This window comes from Stegostoma tigrinum, chromosome 12 (assembly GCF_030684315.1).
Source record: "Stegostoma tigrinum isolate sSteTig4 chromosome 12, sSteTig4.hap1, whole genome shotgun sequence".
In the NCBI taxonomy this organism is placed as follows: Eukaryota; Metazoa; Chordata; class Chondrichthyes; order Orectolobiformes; family Stegostomatidae; genus Stegostoma; species Stegostoma tigrinum.
In genome coordinates, this window is record NC_081365.1 from 18814712 (window position 1) to 18832252 (window position 17541).

At 40.2% G+C, this 17541-nt stretch overlaps 1 protein-coding gene across 3 annotated transcripts in view; it reads right to left on the reverse strand.

Moving 5' to 3' along the window:
* LOC125456751 (bromodomain and WD repeat-containing protein 3-like) overlaps nucleotides 1–17541 on the reverse strand; it is a 180380-nt gene that overhangs the window by 27332 nt on the left and 135507 nt on the right. For all 3 annotated transcript variants that reach the window (XM_048540134.2, XM_048540133.2, XM_059650165.1), the window contains 4 exons: nucleotides 16403–16464; nucleotides 12601–12756; nucleotides 10774–10894; nucleotides 4732–4857 (listed from right to left, as the gene is read on the reverse strand). In XM_048540134.2, the coding sequence (XP_048396091.1) occupies nucleotides 4732–4857; nucleotides 10774–10894; nucleotides 12601–12756; nucleotides 16403–16464 (465 nt within the window). The remainder of the gene's footprint in view (nucleotides 1–4731; nucleotides 4858–10773; nucleotides 10895–12600; nucleotides 12757–16402; nucleotides 16465–17541) is intronic.

The following is a 17541-nucleotide window of genomic DNA, read 5'->3' on the forward strand; positions in this document are numbered from 1 at the left end:
AAATCTCCCCTTCCCCTACTGCATCCCTCAACCAGCCCAGTTCGTCCCCTCCCCCCACTGCACCACACAACCAGCCCAGCTCTTCCCCCCCACCCACTGCATCCCAAAACCAGTCCAACCTGTCTCTGCCTCCCTAACCTGTTCTTCCTCTCACCCATCCCTTCCTCCCACCCCAAGCCGCACCCCCATCTACCTACTAACCTCATCCCACCTCCTTGACCTGTCCGTCTTCCCTGGACTGACCTATCCCCTCCCTACCTCCCCACCTACACTCTCTCCACCTATCTTCTTTACTCTCCATCTTCGGTCCGCCTCCCCCTCTCTCCCTATTTATTCCAGTTCCCTCTCCCCATCCCCCTCTCTGATGAAGGGTCTAGGCCCGAAACGTCAGCTTTTGTGCTCCTGAGATGCTGCTTGGCCTGCTGTGTTCATCCAGCCTCACATTTTATTATAATACTGGATCATCTGAGACTCTTACAGTTTTGGGAAATAGTGGGTGCAGTAAGGCAAACAAAAGATACAAACATTAAAATATTCAACAGCATGCTTTTTAAATTATACTTTTTGTTTATCAAATGAAAAAAAGTAATGTTTTCTTGTGTTTAAAACAAAATTTGAACAGCGTCAACCAAATCATGGGCTATACAGCACTACTCCTGAAATGTACCAAGCTCCAGTCTAAATAGCTGATTAAATAGCTGCTGCAAGATTCGAAAGACTTAAACAGATCTCAGAAACAACACAAGCAGCAAGGTTTAAAGTGTAAGAGCATGCTGAAGATTGCAGGATGAACATACACGTGGGCAGGATTAAAACAGCATGAGAAGTCAGAAAAGGTGCAAGTCCATAATGACAGAGTTCAGACTCAGCATGTTTTTTTAAAAAGGTGGGGTGGTTGCAGAATTTCAGACCCAGCCATATTGCAGGGCTGGCACAGAGTTCACACTCAGGGCAGAGGCAGTGCTGAGAGCTCAGACCGGCAGAGTGCACAGCAAAGATTTTCAGGTTTGAGAGACAGACAAAATCATAAATGTGCCATCATTGTGAAACAACCTAGAAGAAACCAAAAGTAGAAAAGCTGCATGACAGGAGTGGGCTTTGAAGATATTTAAGAGTGACATCATAGGGAAAACAAACTCAGCAGGTGGGACTGGGAGCCAACATGGGATGAGTGGTGACTTTGGCAACTTAGAGCTGGTATATATTTCTAAGTAAAAAGTGGTGTTTACCTGGGTTACAAGTGTTTAAAGTATAAGAAAGAGGGTAAGGTTGCAAGCACATATTTGATCTCCTATTTCTTCTTTTTCTTTTATCTTTACTTTCAATTTTAGTTTCTTTCACTAACCTCCCAACTGAAGTCGCTAACCCTGTGCCACTCCAGGACTAGCGAACACCCCTCTGAAGATATCAGTCCTGGCCCTTTTGAAGTCTAATCTATCCAGCTTCCCACAGTAGGTCCTAATGCCTCAACAATCTAAATCCTTCCCAACTACATCTTCTCCGTTCAGCATCAATTTGGTCAATTCTATAATTCGTCACCTTGCTAGCACTGGGAGTAATACCAAGTTTACTACCTTTGAAGTTGTGATGTTTGAAGTTTATTTTCTAACTTCCAAAATTCTGCTTGCATCTCTTCTTAAGTTACAATGTGAGAACAGATATGGATCGGGATCTCTGGTTGTTCACCCTCCCATTTCATAACGTCCTGCAGCTGCCCAGTGACCTGGCATCAATGTCACATTCCTGACCACAGAAACAACTAAAAGCCGGAGGTAAGAATTTTCCAACTATGTAAAAAAATAGTTAAGCAAACAAATTAATGCTCCTTAGTCTGAAATGGGAGAATTCATAAGGGAAAACAAAGGATTGAAGAGCATCTTCTAACTAAATCCTGGCAGTACAGCTGATCATAAACTGATTTATCCACAGTAGACTGAGTAGACAAGTTGCATATAATGGTTAGCATTGTAGTCTGAGCTTTGTTGAGAATTTAAGCAGTGTCAGAGTTAGAGGTGGATCTTTAGATCTTCCTTCTGCATTTTTTTTAACCTGTACACTACACTGAGCTGGGTCGCTATGTGGGTGCAGACTGGCTGGATCAGCTGGCATGGTTTTCTGGCCCACGTACAAAGGACTGCCCTCTTCTCTACCACCATCTCCAGTTCTCTGCAGGCAAAATAGGAAGCCAATCTGTCTCTCTGGGCCATGTCACCTGTACTAATGATGCAGTACCACACACTGTGAAGATGACTTGCAGTATCTGAAGCAGTGTGCAGCTGGATTTTAAGTCATGGCACCAACAGTACAAAAGTGGAAGGTCCTGGGAACAGCAAGCATTTCCACCCCTCCTGCCACTCAATACCATGAGGAAGGCGCCATATGGACCTGATGCACAATTAATGAAGTGAAGAATAAAAGACTGCTGAGAAAAGTAACTGAAAGTCATGACAAACTGGGTGTCATGAACTTCACTCAATAAAACACTAAAGCAAATTGCGAAAATTCAGCCTACCCATCATGAAATAATTTGAAGTCATATGGTTCAGTCTGTGAATGTAACAAAGTTATTGGAATGAAACTGAATATGAACTTGTTTCAGCAGCAACAGCTTTTGCTCTCTCCTCTTCTCTGAAATCCTTCAAACTTTGAGTTGAAAATCCACTTGAGGACCTCATTAGTACAAATGGATGGTTCCTAAAGGAGCATTCAAAATTTATGCCACTGCCTCAAGAAAACAAAAATCCAATGTCTGCAACTGATCCAGGAAGAAAGCCGACAGCTATGTAAAGTGACTTTCATTACAGACTAACATTCTGGGGCAGTCTGTAAATAATTCTTTGTCTTTTGAGTTTAATAGTTAATGGGCAGAGTACTTGTAAAAACACTTAATAGTTCAATATTTTGTGTGAGAAACAGAGTTTTCAACAGAAGCAAACCTGCTAAATAGTAGCAATCCTGCAAATTAAATTAAAATGGAAGACTTCAAAGAACCCACCAAGGCAATCCTTATCAATTAGTTCACTGCCAAACTCTCAATCTCCAGATACCAGGACCTGTGATGAATCCAACATTTGCTTGGCCCTTAAATCCATTAAGCTAAGTATCTATCAAGATACCGCTCATGAAAACACGGCTGATATCTCAAAACTGATCAAAAGATACAGAAATACTAATGAAGTGTAAGTGGAAAGCCTTTGAAGATTGGGAGCTTCACCACAACTCAATAGAAAAATAGCAGTTGTATAGGTGCTTGAAGACAGTACAGAATAAAATCGGTGAACAACGATGGGTAGACAAGCTATGGAAGATGCCCCAACTTGCATAGTAACAACATGCATGATTTCCACAGCACTGTCGAGATTATCTAAAGCCTAAGTGCTGATGAGCCCAACATGTCGAAGGGAGCTCAAAACATTCAGGGCGAAGGCACCAGCAGTCACTGAACAGAATATTTCGGAAAATACTTCAACTAGGATTCGGTCTTTCAATTGAGCGCTCTCAACTCCATTCTTCAATACTTGATCATGATCTGCAATGTTGAAACAAATCGCTCAAAGCCGAGAAAACAAGGGCACTGCATCAGGTAGAATCCCTGCTGAATTTCTGAAACGTGAAATATGACTATACAACATTAGATTCCTCACTAGCAGGACAGGGAATGTCAGGAGATCTCACGTTGATTACTTTGAGGAAGGGAAATGAGTCCAATTATGAAAGCTACAGAGAAGATAACTGCCACAGAAAAGCTCATTGATCACATAAGGAGCTTGTTAACCACATCCTCCTAGTGGCTGAAGATTGTCTTCCAGTGTTATAGTCATGCTTTTGCACACTGCTCAGAGAATCCTAGAAAAATGCTAAATGCAATACCAATCACTATACATAGATATTTTCAAATTCTTGAAAGCCTTTCACTGTAAGTCATGAAGGTTTATGGAGTATCTTCCACAAATCTGATTCCCCACGGAAATTTTTCACCTTCTTCAAAGACATAACAACTGAGATTATCACCAATGGAACCATCGTGGACCCTATATCTCAGTGAAGACCGGGGTCAAAAAAAATGCTGCACTATTGCATCAACCAACTTCTTCTCTGCAGTACTGCACACCTCACATCCAGAAAACTCCACAGACATGGAGATAATTTATAGGACTTCACATGCCTCACATTGAGGTGTTAATGATACACTTGGTTGGATAGGACTGTTTTTGTTTGCCTCACACCAGATTCCTGAAGCAACTACTCTTCTCAGAGATCAGATTTGGCAGGAGACTCCCAGAAGAAGAACAAAACATTTTATGGATTATTTCAAAGATTCCCACAAGTGGTCAAACTTCCCTGTCAATAAATGACGGTTGACCTGAGTCTGATCAAAATGGTGAAGGTTCATTCAGGAAGACAAATATATTGAGGAAAGGTGAAGTTGAGGCATCCAAGAGAGAGCACAAACCTCCAAACTACTCATCTACCCGACCCTTCAAGCACCACAAATGGCAGAGTCTGCAGATCCTACACTGGACTTATCATCCATCTCAGAACGTACTGAACTGGAGTGGAAGCAGGCCATCCTCGATCCTGAGAGACTGCCTAAGAAAATGACAATCAGCAGTTTTCAGAACTTTTTTTCTGGGGTTAGCCCCCAGACCACAAGATTATTGAATTCTATGTCATATATCCTATGGTAGGACTTAAACTTTTATCTTTTGACGAAAAAATGTGTACACTCACTCAATGAACTTGAGAAGCAGATCAGTGATTCGCCTGGCTGATGAAACAATAGGACTATCTGGTTCATTGAAAGTTCTTGCATTGTGTTCTATATATCTCACCTCCCATACAAGTGCACTGATCCTCCTGCAAATGAGAACACAATGCATACAGATGGCAGCTTCAAAATCTCAGTACTTAACATAACAGCAAAGTAATTTTTTTTGAAAGAGTCAAATATGTATTGCAAAAACATCAGACTGTAAATACTTTTAATACACATTATAGCAATATAGAACCACAACCACTGAATTATTTCACAAATGTGACTAAGACTTTGCACCAGCAGTAACCACTAATAAATTTAATGTTTTTTAATCAAAGAATGCCTCAATGCTTCTAAACATTATGTGTACAGCATTAAATCATCTCCCGTAACCTTAATTTATACATGTTTGAAACAGTATGTGTTGCATTACATCTGTTTTAACTCAATAAAATACATGACAGCCATTCCCTGGCTCATTTCTCAGAACAATGCCCTGACCAATCAGAATCAACTTCCTTGTTTTGAATTTTTAAACATCAATTACATGGGAAATGGGCGTCACTGGCCTGGTCAGTATTTATTGCCAGCACTAATTGCCCAGAAGACTGATGAGAGTCAACTAAATGGGTCTGGAGTCACATCTCCTAGACTGGATGAGGATGGCAGATTTCCTTCCCTAAAGGACATTCGTTAACCAGTTGGGCTTTTGAACAATTGAAAACAGTTTCATGGTCATCATCAGCCTCTTCATACTCAGATTTTTAATGAATTCAAATTCCACCATTTGCCATGGCAGGATTTGAACCAATATCCCTGGAAAATTACCTGGGTCTCATGATTAATAGCTATTGATAAAGCCTCTGAGCAATCACCTCCTTTTTAAAGGAAGCCCGGCTCTTAACTCTCAATCAGTATTAATGGGTGCATCCACCATGTCACTGCTTCAACTCGAGTCCACTTGTCAATCAATCAACACTTTCCATTCATGCAGTATAAATTTTGGCTTTTCCCTTGAATTGGTATTCTTATGAAATATCCTGATGTTTTGTCTTGCATACAACTTCAACTGCAATACGCACTGTCTTCCAGTTTATTTATTTATTTGCTGGGATAACAAGCAAGTTGAGACACACAATTATCTGTGATTCTGACAGCCATTTTCACCCATCTTTCCCTCTCCTCCTAACCCTATCTCACCGAAGAGAAACATCTGATAGATGGGAGACCACCAGGAGGGTTGGGCAGGCAAGCAGAGCAGGAGGCCTCTTAGCTATTCTTCTTTCAAACAAGTTTACTGTTCTGGATACTGTGCAACAGCAGCAGCCAGACCAGTGTCTCCATGATTGGTTCTGTGGTACAGTAGGGGGTGTTGAAACATAGGCAAGCGGTATTAACAGGGGACTCTATAGCTCAGATAGGCATTTCTGTGGTTGAGAGATTCCAGGATGGCCTGTTGCTAGAGATCGTGTTGGTATGCATGACATAGACACAAAGAGAGATGAGGGAAAGGGATACAAAAGGAATTTCAGGAGCTAGTTAGAAAGCTATAAAGCAGGACCTCTAGGGTTATAATCTTGGGATTACTCCCTGTGTCACATGCTGGTCAGGCCAAAAATAGGAAAGTTATAAGGTTAATTACATGGCTAAAGAGCTGGTGTGGGATTGGGTGAAGGGAGATCTTCTGATATCTACATCATTGGGATCACTTCAAGGTTTGGAAGGACCTGTACTATAAAGATGGGTTGCACCTAAACTGCAGGTGCATCAATATCCTTGCAGAGGGAGGTTCACTAGTGCCACTTGGGAGGGTTTAAAACAAGTGCAGCAGTGGGGTAGAAACCACTGTGTAGGTCATTGAGAAAAAGGTAGAAATCAAGTCAAGTTAGTCTAATTAGAAGAACAGGCAGGTCCGGATTAATGAACATAGTGCAACTAGCAGTCTGAAATGTATTTATTTTAAATGCAAGGAGCACAACAGGTAAAGATGAGCTTGAAGCCTGGATTAGTACATGGACCTATGATGTTGTAACCATTATGGAAACTTGATTGAGAGAAGGGCAGGACTGGCAGCTTAACATTTCCGGGTTTAGCTGTTTGAGACAATGATAGATGGATGCTAAAGGGGTGGGGGTGTTGCATTACTAGTTAAGGAGGGACAGATGAATGAATGGTAATAAAGATGGTACAGGAGAGAAGGCTTTATATTCCTGGGAAAGTGGAACAGGCTGTGGTGGACATGGCACCTGCACAAGCCAGATGGACTTCACTCAAATAGAGCCAGGAATGAGTTCTTCAAAGGGCATTTTGAAGGATGTGGAGCCATTGGAGAGGGTGCAAAAGAGGTTTATCAGGATGTTACCTTCTGTGTCTGTATCAACCATGATGCCATTCTAAACTCAATCAATTTGAATTATTTACAGGAAATATTAATGGCTCGGATGAGGAAAATGAATTCTATCTAAGTTTGGTAATGACAACAATAGACGGGCAGCCAAGTCGTGAAGATGACACGAAGTCTGTAAAAGTACATAATATCGGAAAATGTGAGGTTATGCACTTTGGCAGGAACAATATTTAAGATAAATACTTTTTCAATTGAAAAAGTCTCTAGAAAGCTACACTATAGAGGGGTTTGGGAGTTCTCTCGTATAAATCACAGAAAACTAGCATCTAAGTTCAGCAGGGAAAACATATGGAATGCAAGCATTTATTTCAAAGGAAATAGAATATAAAATTAAGCAAGTCTTGCTAAAACTATGCAAAGTATTAGTCCAACCACAGCGGGGATAGCGTGAACAGTTTATCAACTAGCATAGGAGGAAGTCCGGAGAAGGTTCACAAGGTTGACCCCAGTATGGTCGGACTGTCTTCTTAGTAGAGTTTAATTATATTGGGCTGGTACTCATTGTAGTTCAGAAGATTGAGAAGTGACCTTATTGAGACTGAAAATTCTTAGCGCACATGACAAGGTAGAGACGGAAAGGTTGTTTCCCTCTGGGACAGCCTGTGACTAGAGGAACAAGTGGACAGGATAGATGTAAACATATACCACATTCAGTTTATGAAAATGAATCGTGGTTACACAAAAGGGTTTACGGGACTATGATACAGTGGTCATTACAAAGACTTAGTTGAGAGAGTGACAGGACTGGCTGCTCAAGGTTCTGCAGTTTTCTTGTTTTAGACAAGATAGAGGGGAAGGTAAAATAGGTGGAGGAGTTTCATTACGAATCAAGGAGAATGTCATACTTGCAGTCATGGAGGATATACCGCAGGGTTCATCCACTGAGGCAATATGGATAGAGCTCAAAAATACCTTGGATGAAACTTATACCATAGGCCCCAACAGCTACTGAGATATTGAGGGACAAATATGTAGACAGATCATGGAAAGACGCAATAACAACAGGTTTGTCACAGTGAGGGACTTCAACTTCCCCAGTATTGACTGGTACTGCCTTAGAGAAAGAGGCTAAGACAGGGCAGAACTTGTTAAGTGCATGAAAGAGGGGTTCTTAAAACAGTATGGGGATAGTCCAACAAGAGGAGGGGCCTATTGTGTTGGCTAATGAGCCTGGCCAGGTGACTGACCTTCCAGTGGAGCACATTTTGGAAACAGTGATCACAACTCCTTCAGTTTTAAGATAGCTATGAATAAGGTTAAGTCAAGATCTCGCAGGAAGGTACTAAATTGGGGGAGGGCAAACTACATCACTACAAGGTAGGACCTAGAAGTATTATTTGGGAAGAGCTCTTATCAGGGATGTCCACATTTGACATGTGGGAGTTGTTTAAAGTCCTGCTGATCAGAGTTCAGGACCAGTATGTTCCAGGAAGGAGGAAGGACAAGGATAGCAAGAGAGGTTGTGAATTTAGTGAAAAGGAATAAAGAAGCATATCTAAATATGAGAAAGGTAAATTTGGATAGGGCCTGTGAAGAATATAAAAAAGTAGAAAAGAACTCAAGCAGGGGCCATGAAATAACCTTGGCAAGTCAACTTGAAGAGAATCCCAAGGTATTCTATACATTCATTAAAAACAAGAGGATAGGTAGGGAGAACGTAGGATCATTCAAGATAAAAGGACGGAACCTGGAGGCAGAAGATATGGGTGAGATCCTAAATGAGTACTTTGCATTGGTATTCACCAAGGAGATTGATATGGAGGATTTGTGTGGAGCATACTAATATGCCTGGACGTTTTGAGATCAATAATGAAGTGGTATTGGGTCTCGAAGTGCATTAAGGTGGATAAATCCCCAGGGCCCAGTAGTATCTACCCAAAGTTATTCAGAGAGGCAGGAGAAGATATCGCTGGGGCCTTGACCAAGATCTTTATATCCTCACTAGCCACTGGAGGGGTCCCGGAGAACTGGCGAGTAGCTAATGTTGCTCCTCTGTTCAAGATGGGGGAGAAAAGGATAATCTCGGAGACCAGAGACTGGCAAGAATCACATCAGTGGTGGAAAGCTTTTGGGGAGAATTCATAGGGATAGGATTTACACACATTTGGAAAAGTTGGGCCCAATTAGGGACAGTCAGTACGACTTTGTGCAGTGCAGGTCATTATGTCTTATTAACTTATTTTTCAAAGAGGTAATGAAGGTGATTGATGAGGGTAGAGCAGTGGATGCTGTACACATGGATTTTATAAGGCTTTCAATAAGGACCCTCATAGTACACTCATTCAAAAGATGCATGGGATCTATGGTGACTTGGCAGCATGGATTCAGAATTGGCTTGCCCGTGGAAGGAAGAGGGTAGTGGTGGAAGGGTGTATTTCTGGATAAACATCCATAACTGGTGGTGTTCCGCAGGGATCTGTACTGGAACCTCTGCTGTTTGTGATACATGACTTGGATGAAAATGTAGATGGGTGGGTTAGTAAGTCTGCAGACAGCACAAAACATCAGTGGAGCTATGGACAGTGTAAAAGATTGTCGAACATTACAGTGATATAGATCAGTTGCAGATATGGACTGAGAAACGGCAGATGTATTTTAATCCAGGCAAGTGAGGCACAGCACTTTGGAAGATCAAACGTCAAGGAAACGTTTCCAGTTAATGGCAAGACCCTAAACAGCATTGATATGCAGAGGGATCTCGGGGTTCAAGTCCATAGTTCCCTCAAAGAGGCCACCCCAGTGGTTGGGATGGCAAACAAGGCAAATGGCATGCTTGCCTTTATTGGTCGGCAAATTGAGTACAACAGTCAGGACATCATGTTAGAGCTTTAAGAGACTTTGGTTATGCCACACTTACAGTACTGCATCTAATTCTGGTCGTCACATTACAGGAAGGACATGGAGGCTTTGGAGAGGGTGCAGAAGAGATTTACCAGGATGCTGCCTAGACTAGAGGGCATGAGTTATAAGGAGAGGCTTGTAAAACTCAGGTTGGTTTCTCTGGAGCAGCGGAGGCTGAGGGGAGACTTGACAGAAGTCTATAAAATTATGAGATGCATAAACAGCATTGACAGTCAGAATCTTTTATCCAGAGTTGAAATGTCTAAAACTAGGGGCATGCATTTGAGATGAAAGAGGGAAAAGCTCAAAGGAGATGTGAGGGGCAAGTTTTGCTGTATTTTTTACACAGTGTGGTAGGATTCTGGAAAGGGGTGGTGGTGGAGGCAGAGGCAGACACGTTAGGAGCATTTAGGGGACTTTCAGATAAGGACACGAATATGCAAGGAATGAAGGGATATGGACCATGGGCAGGCAGAAGGGATTGGTTTAATTTGCGTCATGTTCAGCAGAACATGGTGGGCTGAAGGGCTCATTCCTGTGCCGTGCTGTTCTGTGTTCTAAATGTACATATAATTCCTACTTCTTTGCGTATACACATCCATATTTAAACTTTCATTCCTTAGAACCTTCTTAAAACACATCTACTTGCATTTAACATAATCATATAGTTAGCTAAAGGTGACTTTGAAATACTTAACATTTAATTACTTTTAATTAATGATTTATGGTAACAAGCATATTTATATTTGTTTGGAGAAAGCACACATACCTGTAAAATCTATTAACCAGTCTCATTCTAATGGTGCTCAGGTCTGTAAGGTAGGAAACCACCATACAATATACAGGATATGCACGAAGATCCACAGGAGCGTTAAATGGAGTTGCTATATCTATTAATAAGATGATGGGAGAGACATTAAATGAATATTTCCCGTCAGTTTTTACTGTGGAGAAAGAAAGGGAAGCTGCAGAATACTGAGAAAACATAAAAGGTAGATAAACCTCCAAGACCTGATGTGTATCACATGACAAGTGGGAAGTTAGGGAGGAAATTGCAGGGCCCCGAGCAGAAATATTTGTATCATCAATAAACACAGATGAAGTACCAGAGGATTGAAGCGAGGCTAATGTTGTGCCATTATTTAAGAAAGGTGGCAAGCAGCAGCCTGGAAACTGCAGACCTGAGAGTCTGACATTGGTGGTGGGTAAGTTGTTACAGTTGATTCTGAAAGATAGCATTTACATATATTTGGAGAGGCAAGGACTGATTAGGGACAGTCAGCATGGCCTTGTGAGAGGAAAATCGTGTCTCACAAACTTGATTGAGTTTTTAAATAAGTAACCAAAAAGACTGATTGAAAGCAGAGTGATAAACATTACTTACGTGGAGTTTAGTAAAGCCTTTGACAATGTTACATCTGGTAGACCAATTAGTAAAGTTAGATCATACAGGATTCAGGGTGAGCTTGCAGATGGATACAAAATTGCCTTAATTGTAAGAAACAGAAGGTGGAGGAGAGGGCTGTTTTTCAGACTGAAGGCCTCTGACCAGTGTTCCACAGGGATTGGTACTGGGTGCATTTTTGTCTGTCATTTATAAAATGATTTGGGTGGGCATATAGGAGGCATGGTTAGTAAGTTTGCAGACAACACCAAAATTGGAGATCGAGTGGACAGTGAAGGTTATCTAAGATTACAAAGAGATCTTAATCAATTGGGTCAACAGGCTGAGGAATGGCAGATGGAGTTTAATTTCGGTAAATGAGAGGTATAGCATTTTGGCAATAGAAGCAAGGGCAGCACTTACACAACTAAAGATAGAGCCCTGGGTAGTGACGTTGAACAGAATGACCTAGGGGTTCAGGTACAGAACTCAGATTTCTGTTACAGGTAGGCAACATAGTTAAGGTGGAAGGTCATTGCTTAGACCTACAGGATGTCGGTGAGGCCTCTTCTGGAGTACTGTGGGCACTTCTGGTCAGCCCTGTTGTAGGAAGGTCATTTGTAAACTGGAGAGGATTCAGAAAAGATTCACCAGGATGTTTGAGATAGAGAGAGACTGGAATACCTGGGAAATTTTTCATTAGAACAAAGGAGGTTGAGGTTTGACCTAACTAAGATTTATAAAATTATGAGGGGCATAGTTAAGGTGAATGACAACAGTCTTTTCACTAGAGTGAGGGAGTTCAAAACTAGAGGGCATTTTTGGAGGTGAGAGGAGAAAGATTTAAAAAGGATATAACGGACAAATTTTTCACATAGTGAGTGTAATGAATGAACTGCCAGAGGAAGGTGGTGGATGCAGGTACAGTTACAACATGTAAAAGACATTTAGATAAGTTTATGAACTGGAAAGGTTTAGAGGGATATGGACCAAGTGCAGGCAGGTGGGACTAGTTCAGTTTGGGAGCATGGTTGGCGCAGATTTGTTGGACTGAAGGTTTGCTCTATGCTCCAAGCCATATGATTCTATGACAATCTCCAATTCAGGTTATTTTCTGTATTACTGAAGATTAATAGTATTGCACTGGCAACAGCGATTGTATCAAGTATCAAATTTGTATCTCCAGAAAACAAATGCAGTTTGTGAACCCACCTAGTGTCACAAGGTCATCAATGCCCCTTATAATACGCTCACATTCTTCATCTCTTGATTTTTCTCCCCACTCTCCTTCTTGAGGTCTGTATAGCAGAGCTTCAAGCTCTTCCACAGTCACAGGAACACCAGCACTAGGATCATCAGGAAATTCAGCTACAATATGAACAGTAGCATAAAAAGACAGTTCACTACATGAAAGAAAATTAAGATCATGTTTGGGAGTGTTACTGAAACTTAAGGTTTGGTTACAGCAGCTTTCATTCGCTAACCATGACCTTATTTACGTTTAAGCATGCAATTATTTAATACATGTCCTGCCAATAGTCTATTCAGAGCAACAAGGCAGTCAAGCCCACACAGAATGTCTTGATTTAACATGTATAATCTAGCTCATTGTGTGAATGGATTTAGTGTGAAATAGATTGAACACGCAATGTTTTCAAAGATATTTTACATTGGAAATTATTCATTATATCCACGCCAGCAATACGTAAGGAAACATGTTACAGTCAAAGTTATGCACTTTAGGGAGGGGTTTTTGCAGAGCTTGGAAGATTGTGAGAACCTTAAATGTGGTGCTCATAAGTAAACTCAATTCCCATTTTTCACAGATCCAAACTTTTCGTTGGAGGAAGATAAATCATTCAGTAGGAAACTTTATTTTATAGCAGGGCTAATTGACAGCAACAAGTTCAAACAGACTCCATTCTGTCTTGTACTGGGCTCTTAAATCCCTGAGTAGTTATAACAAGTACTTATTTCTCTCTCAGTACATAGTTACAGATAAGGATGAGACTGGTCCTTGTGTGAAAGAAGGCTAATTACAACACTATTGGGCAGGACTGGAGAAATTAAATTCAGGGCAGGAGTTTGCGGGTAAATCCACATCTGAATAGAATCTTTTAAAGGCTAGTTGATTAGAATTCAGAATCAGCATGTTCCTGTGAAAGATAAGAATTGCAAGATTCAGGGATACTGGAGGACAAGAAATATTGAAAGCTTATTCAAAAAGAAAATAGAAACACACATAGTTTAGGAAAGACATCATTCAAGACCCTGGATGAATATAAATTAAACAAGGAACTAGGAGGGTTAAAAGTTTGTGCATTTGGGCAGTTTTGACATTTTTGCCTTTTATTCCCCCAAACGTTATTATGATGTCACTATAAAATGTTTGGCTGTGTTTCAAAAGTTGTAATGATGTCAAGAGGTGGTTCTGAGTTCATACTTTGATAACTATTATATTAATTCAATATTAAAAAAAACAAGCTTTTGATGTTTTTAAATCCACCTGTTCAGAGATGTTACACTCTTCTGGAGCAGGTGGAACTTGAACCCACATCTCCTGGCTCAGAGGTCAGGAACACAATTGCTGTACTGCCAGATCTTTTTAAAACAAGCTTCTATGCAGACTGCAGAAATTGCCACAGTGCTTAATTTCTTAAAAGTTTGCATTTCACCTGTGGGGGACTTTTCCACTACCATGTACGTAGCTCGATCTTTATTATATCATTAGAAAGTTTCTTTTTCCCACACACTTCAAATTGAAACTTGCCTTACCCCATCTTATATTTGTCATGTTCAACAGCTCTAAAACCATCCAAAATATCAAATTAGTATTGACTTTACTTCTACGAAGTATCTTGGGGTCTTTTGCTCTGATCGATGTATTGAAAATATATAGTAGAGGTCATTAATAAGCTGGTAGATGTGTTGGTATTAATTTTCCAAAATTCACTTGACTCTTGTAAGATTTCATCAGCTTAGAATGTACACAGTGTAAACCCTCTATTCAGGGAAGGAGGCAGAGAAAAGGACTATGGGCCAGTGAGCTTGACATCTTGGTGCTTATATCTGGGCACTCAGAACACTTGAAGAAATCAGAAAGGCTTTAGTATCATTTAATGAAAAATAAATCATATTTAACCAATTTATAGGAGTTTTTGAAGTAGTAATGCACTATGAATAAAGGGGAGCCTGTAGATAAGTGTTCTTAGATTTGCAAAAGGCTTTTGACAAGGTACCATACAAAAGGTACAAAGCAGGAGTTCATGGAGTAGACAGTGATATTTTAGTATGGATAGAAGATTGGCTGGCTGGTAGAAAACACCATCTGCATGGATGCTTCTTTTCCCCAAATGGAAGGATGTGCGAGTGCCACAGATGTCTTAGTTTTTATCAATGGCTTAGATGAGGGACACAAAGACTGGCAACTAACTTTGCAGAAGGTACAAAGACAGGGACATAAATTCTCAAGCAGAAATAAAGAAGTTGCAATTGAATTTAAATGGGTTGGGTGAGTGGACAAAAATAATGTTCAACAGCTCTAAAAGATGGAGTATGATGTGAGAAAATATGAATTTGTTCACTTTGACTACAGAGTTTCAAGATGCACAGGAATCTAGGTGTTCTAGTCCATGAGTCACAAAAAGTTAACATGCAAGTAAACATGAACGCTAGTGGAATGCATTATTTTAATGAGTAAATGATAAAGTAATTATGATAAGCTTCAGTCATACAAGGCACTGGGGAAGACTCATCTCAAATATCGTGGGTAGATTTGGTTGCTTTATTTCACAAGCAATGTAAGTGCATTGGTAAGTGTAAAGGAAGTTTGCTAGACTGACACCTAGCATGAGGAAAGGTTGAGCCTAGCTTGTTTCCACTCGAGAGACAGGTGATTTAATTGATGTATATACAATTATGAATTATCCTGACAACAGCAACCTAGATGTGGAGAGGATGCTGCTTCTTGAAGCTTAATCTAAACTAGGGGCCACTGCTCAAAAATTCAGGGTCACTCTTTTTGGACAGAGATGAATATTTTCTCTCAGAGGTGAGATACTTTGGAATTCTGTCACAGAAGGTAATGGAGACAGGGATGTTAATTATTTTCAAGGTTGGGTAGCTTTATTCCCTTAACTAGCAAGAAACAAAGGTCGTCAGAGGTAGACGAGAACATGGAATTCAAATCAAGTAGATCTGCATTGATCTAACTGAATGGCAGAGCAAGCTCAACTGACTAAAATCTGCTCCTAATTTGTTTGCTTATAAGTTGTTTTATTTTATGTGCTGACAATGCCTACTAACACTTTATATCCACTTATGAAAATACAGTCCACTGGAACATGGAGCATGCCTCATTGCTGGATGAGAAAATTAAATTGAAGTCCTGTTTTCCCTTTTGAGAATATGCCATGAGAAAGGACAGCAGAGGTGCTGTAGAAAATATTTATCTTTCAATAAATGTCAATAAAAATAATTTATCTCACCAGTGACAGGACTTTACTTTTTGTGTATATTGCCGAGAAGACCAGCACATTTGCCATCCCTAACTGCCTTTGAACTGAGTGTAGGGGGCAGTGGATAACCATATTGCTCTGAGACTGGAGTTGCACATAGACCAGACTAGCGAAGGACAGATTTCCTTCCCTAAAGCACATTAGAGAACCAGATGGTTTTCCAACGGTTTCATAATTACCATAAGAATAACTTTTTATATTCTAGATGTACTTACTGAAATTAAGTTCTACTAAATTGCAGGATTTGAACCAGCTTGGGCTCTGGATTGGTAGTCTATTGACATTAGCATTACACCACTGTCTTCCCCTCTGCAAACTGCATCGTACATTTGGTTCATTTTACTTAGACTGTAGATTGTTTGCCAAAAGAAAATATTAACAGTTTAGCTACAAAATAACATCACCCTGAAATTGATCAATGTTATATGCAATGGAACTAAAACTTAAATAAATCTGTAGGTTTGCACTCATTTGGACAAAGCACTTCAGCTGCTCACCATTTTCAGGAATAGGTTCCATGTCCCAAGGACTGAGCCTTTCAATTTCATTGTTCTCCCAGCTGTAGAGACAATGGAAAAGAGAGACAAATTATTAATCCTAGATTCTGGTATATTCTAATGATTTAGGAATCTCAATTCACCCCGTTAAGTGCAAAGATATAGTAATGAAGGATGTATATTCAAATCCCATTGCAAGATTTGAACACACAAGTAATTGCTTTACCGTATGACGTGAAGGAAGTACTACTTTGCTTGAAGTTGATAATTTTGGATGAAACAGTTAACCACGATTTTTCAACGGCAGGAAATTCTCCCAATACTGTAGCCAACATTCATTCATCAACTAAAATAACCAAAACTAGTTCTGAACAGTTCGGAAGAAAGGTCATTGAACCAGAAACCTTAACATTGATTTCTCTCCACAGATGCTCCAGATCTGTTGAGATTTTTCAGTGGCTTCTGTTTTTGTTACAAATTTCCAACATCTGCAGTTCTTTTGGTTTTTTGACCAAAACTACTAACTGACTTTTATCTTCCTACAGTTTTGTGACCTTACTGTGCACAAATTGCAACTGCACTGCCTACTTAAGGGATTATACATAAACAGTAATGGTCTCACAGGTGGTAGCTGGTGGAAGGAACCATTAGTATTTCTTCCATGATCTTAGTACATTACCTGAATTTCAATGTGAGTGTGACAGGATTTTGTTTGATATTCCTAAGTACTGAAAATGAACACTCTCAACCTGATTCATAGGAAACAAAAAGGCAAAGGAACTTACGTGGTTCATGCTCCTCTTTGTAGTTTGTTGGAGAGTGGCTAAAGCCTGAATGTAGGCAGTCTGCACCCTCTCAGGGAATTATTTAGACCATTACAAATCAGAGAAAGGAGGAAAATGAAAACGAGAATAAACTTCAAAATTACAACTCAAAAAGCTACATCAGAATAAAAAAAAGTTGGCTTAACAAATGCCAAACATTCTGTTTGCATGCAACGTAATTCAAATAATCTGGAGGGCTTCAATCAGAAATTTCAAAATACTCACCACACAAATGCATTGGAAGTGACAATGGTTGAAGGAACAAGTGTTTGGTTCCAGTGGTTGAATCTAAGTCAACTAAGGTGAATAAAGTGC